Raw genomic sequence first — 4027 nt, 5'->3', positions numbered from 1 at the left:
TGCTCCTCCGCTGACTCTGGACCTTTCTGGTTCTCAGCGGCAAGAGCAAGAGCAACCCATTGTGTGGCATGTATTCCCAGGGGTTTCTCCATGTCGGGATGATTCACACACGTCCCCGGGCAGGCCTCCACAGCTGGCGCGTGGCAGGCCAATTGTGTCATTGCGTCCCTGTGTTATGATAGTTCTCAACTGTCCGGTGGTGGTTGGTCTGAGGGCCGGCGTGCGCCAGTGTGCACCACCACGCGGCTTCCTGGGTGCCAGCTGCCTGCCTCCCGGGCGCCTGCGCAGCTAGGGTCCAGCCCAAAGGCCGGCGCTCCCTGCTGTGCAGCTTCCCGGGGGAAGGTGGCCCACCTCCTGGGCGTCACAGGCAATGTTCTTAAATAACAAGTTAATGAATTCTTCCTTTACAGCATTCTGAATACCCCCACTGAGCTTCACTCTGCACTGTGTCCCTCCTTCTCTAGGTTTTTAATTGTATTAAAATGCACATAACAAAATTTAATGTCTTAACTATTTTCAGTGTCTAATGTTGTCAGGTGCATATGTAATGTTTATTCTGTCAGAGTCTTAGAAACACTGACCTTTATGTGTCAGTGCTCTGTGCTTTGCTACATGGGTCATACTGAAGTGTTCTTGTACTACTTTCTGCTCTTTGCCCTTGGTAGTGACAGTAGTGGTGGTGGTGGTGAGGCTCTGAAGTTCAGGGCAGGACTGAATGTGCCCACTCATCAATTAAGCTTGTCAGTAGCTAACATACAAGTCCATTTTTTGTACTGTCTGATTTGAATCATTTAGCCCTTTGGGTTTCCCTCCCCCCTTAATTTTCACTTTTGTGTTGTAAGTAGAAAGAGTTCTTTACTCATCAGAAGCAGTGTATCAGTTCTACCCATATCACTTCTACCTAGTATATTCCTATTCACAGAGTAGCAGCAGCCTCTGTCATTTTTCTTCCCTTTACCTCGCTCTTTTTCTACAATCACTGTCTTTGCTCCTTCAATTGGAAGAAAAGTTCTGACAATTTCCACAGGCAAAAGTAGAGGTGAAGGATTATAATGCTGAAGATACATACAAGAAAAGTTATAAAGAGTTCTTTAAAAAACCTAAGTAATTTGACTTTGAATTTTAATTCACTTAATGTGTTGCTAAATTTTTACTCACTGTCTTTTGTAGGCAAGAGTGCGCATTGAGGGATTCAGCTTGCAAGAGTCCTGAATCAGATCCAGAATACTTTTCTGATGAAACAAATACTGAAAATCTTTATGGCACCTCTCCCCCGAGCACTCCTCGACAGATGAAACGCATGTCAACCAAACACCAGAGAAACAATGTTGGGAGGCCGGCCAGTCGATCCAATCTGAAAGGTGAGTCTTATACTTAAAAAGATACACATGAAAGGACCTGACAGTTTTGGTACATAATCTTTATGTGACATGTAGTTGTTGATTAATCCTTTCTATAGTAGTGTTTGTAATTCTGTTTATTTTAAATTTCATGTTAGTGCTGTATTTAAATTTTAATTTTTGAATTATTATTAATTTTAAAATTATTATTAATTTAGTGATACTGTTAATAGAGAAGACAAGTTATAATCCAGAGAAAGGTTTGTCCTGAGTTATGTCAGTGATGTGAGGCATTTGAAGATATGAAAGAGGCCAAGTGATTCCCATTGTACTAACCCCAGATGGTAATATATGGGATAGATGGTCCTCTCTTACTTTTCTCTGTCAAGAACTGGTATATTGGGGATTTGGGTAGAGACAAAATCAGGCTTTCTTCTCTGGATTTCCAAGGCCGCCTGAAACCTCTGCCATCTGCCAGTGATTCACAGTGGTTCCATCAGTGTAAGGCTACCTTTTTTGCCAAGCAGCCACTTACATGGTACTCTACATGGACAGAACCTATTTTCTGCCTTTTTCTTTGTATAGGATCCCAAAGCCCAGGTAGCGCCCTGCTTCTAGAAGCTGAGAATATGGCTATTTTTGTTTGTTTCTTCCTCTTAGCAGGTCCTAATGCCTCTTTTTTGAGGTATATGAATTAAATCATGTTGACCTGCTGCCTCTTTGTAGTCTACATATGGCTGGGAAACTTAGGTCACTGAAACCTTAGGGCTTTAGAATTTTCTTGTTAAATTTAGCACACCACTTGTCCAAAAGTAGATCCCATAGTTCTGTAGGACTCATCCACCTGTTTTGTACTACACACTGTCAGGATTTTGTTCTTTATCTCATCTGAAACTTCTTTATTGACCATTCATTCGCACGTCTCCCTTCTCTTAGCCAGTTTGTTGTTGTTGTTGTTGAACTTTGGTCAGTTTCCTTTCCATACACACTTCTTTCATACGTGCTCTCTCAAGGTGGCACGTTCATTCTGCATTCCCATTGGTGCCATTCCTAAAGAAAGGAAGAGGCAATCTAAGAAGGAATTGCTAGCCAGCAAAGAGTCTTTCTTGGGCCCAGATTTTCCAACAGAGGATGATTTTTAAACTTTAAGACTTTATTTATGTTAAATACTTTACTTACTATGTTGAAAACCAATAGATTATCATGGAAAATCAGTTCTTGCCCACTTTTTTGGAAGAAATATCTAAATGGCTACAGGGCTTTCTTACCTAAAATAGATAAGAGGAAAACAGCATCTACTGCTATAATGGTTAATACATGCTTGCTTTGTGATGGTAAAATGAGAAAATGCCAGCAGTAAATCCTTGTTTTTTCTTTTTTCACTTCTTGGTCTATACTGTTTTAGAACAATTGAGAGCACAGTTTTCCTATTACATAGATTGGGAGACTGAGGAGTAGGTGTTTAAAGCAACTTTTTTTTTTGTCTCTTTTTTGTATGCTTGTTGTCTTTTGAGACAGGGTCTCGCTATATAGTTCAGGCTGGCCTTGAACTCACTTTGTAGCCCAAGGCTGGTCTTGAACTTGCAGTGATCCTCCTGCCTCAGCCTCCTGAGTGCTGGGATTACAGGTGTGTGCCACCATGCCCAGCAAGCAGTTTTTTTAAGGGCAGAAGGCTTAAGCAAGTGGCAGGGCTGTTTTCACTACTAGGCCCCATGATATTCAATTTGGACTTTTTCCTAGTACAGACAGTAAGGGAGTAAGCTTGTTTGAAGGCAGTATAGTACCTGAGCTGAATATACTATCTTCAGTAATCACACAGCCGGTCACTAGGCATTTGTTGAACTCCTGCTGTTCTTCTGGGCTGTGTGGGAGCTAGAGGGAAGAGGAAAAGCTATCTCTTTCCCGTCTCAACTTCCTTTATTTCATAAAATTTTAGAGCTGGAATTTTAGAGCTGCAAGGAGTCTGAAGCCACTTAAATGCCTGCCACTTCTCACATGAAGAAGCTAATCCTTACAGACTTATAAAAAATAATCTCTTTTTCTTATTGCAAAAAATTGCATTTGTTGGATGAAATTTAGATAATACAGACAAAAAAGAATAATCACCCACAAACCCAACATACAAAAATAATTTCTTTTATCATCTTAGCTGTGGTCTCTTTGCTTGTGTTATGGTTTGTATCTAGATATTCCTCCAGATCTTCATACACTCATAGGTGGAGCTTTTGGGAGATGCTGGGTTTTGGGTTTGTGATACTGGGATTAAGGGTGTGTGCTACTAAGTTAGTCCATGGCTGGTTTGACGTAATTCTAGGTGTGGCTGAATGGATTTACTGAAGTGGAAAGCCCCACTCTGGGTATGGGTGGCACCAACCAATAGGTTTGTAGCCTGGTTTGAATATAAAGGGAAAGAGAGACTCGCTGCTACTGCCTCTGGTCTGCCATACCATGGACTGTTTACCTTCTGCCATGCTCCTCTGCCATGCCACCCTGCGTTGGAGGCAGCCAACTATGGACTGAAATCTGTGCAAACTGTAAACTGAAATAAACCTTTTCTCCTTTAACTTGTAGGTGTTGGGTATTTTGCCCCAGCAAGGAAAGGTATCTAAGTCAGCTTGCATGTATTTTTGTCATACTATATTTACTGTTTATTTATTTATTTTATTTTATTTTATTTTATTTTTGCT

At 41.1% G+C, this 4027-nt stretch overlaps 1 protein-coding gene across 5 annotated transcripts in view; it reads left to right on the top strand.

Annotated features, from left to right (window-relative positions):
* The window catches only part of Map3k4 (mitogen-activated protein kinase kinase kinase 4), a 119827-nt gene that overhangs the window by 41882 nt on the left and 73918 nt on the right, over nucleotides 1–4027 (top strand). For all 5 annotated transcript variants that reach the window (XM_005390695.2, XM_005390696.2, XM_005390697.2 and 2 more), the window contains exon 2: nucleotides 1171–1361. In XM_005390695.2, coding sequence (XP_005390752.1) covers nucleotides 1171–1361 — 191 coding nt within the window. The remainder of the gene's footprint in view (nucleotides 1–1170; nucleotides 1362–4027) is intronic.

This window comes from Chinchilla lanigera, unplaced genomic scaffold (assembly GCF_000276665.1).
Source record: "Chinchilla lanigera isolate Chin_1 unplaced genomic scaffold, ChiLan1.0 scaffold00038, whole genome shotgun sequence".
Lineage (NCBI taxonomy): Eukaryota > Metazoa > Chordata > Mammalia > Rodentia > Chinchillidae > Chinchilla > Chinchilla lanigera.
This window is presented reverse-complemented; position numbering and strand designations above follow the sequence as displayed.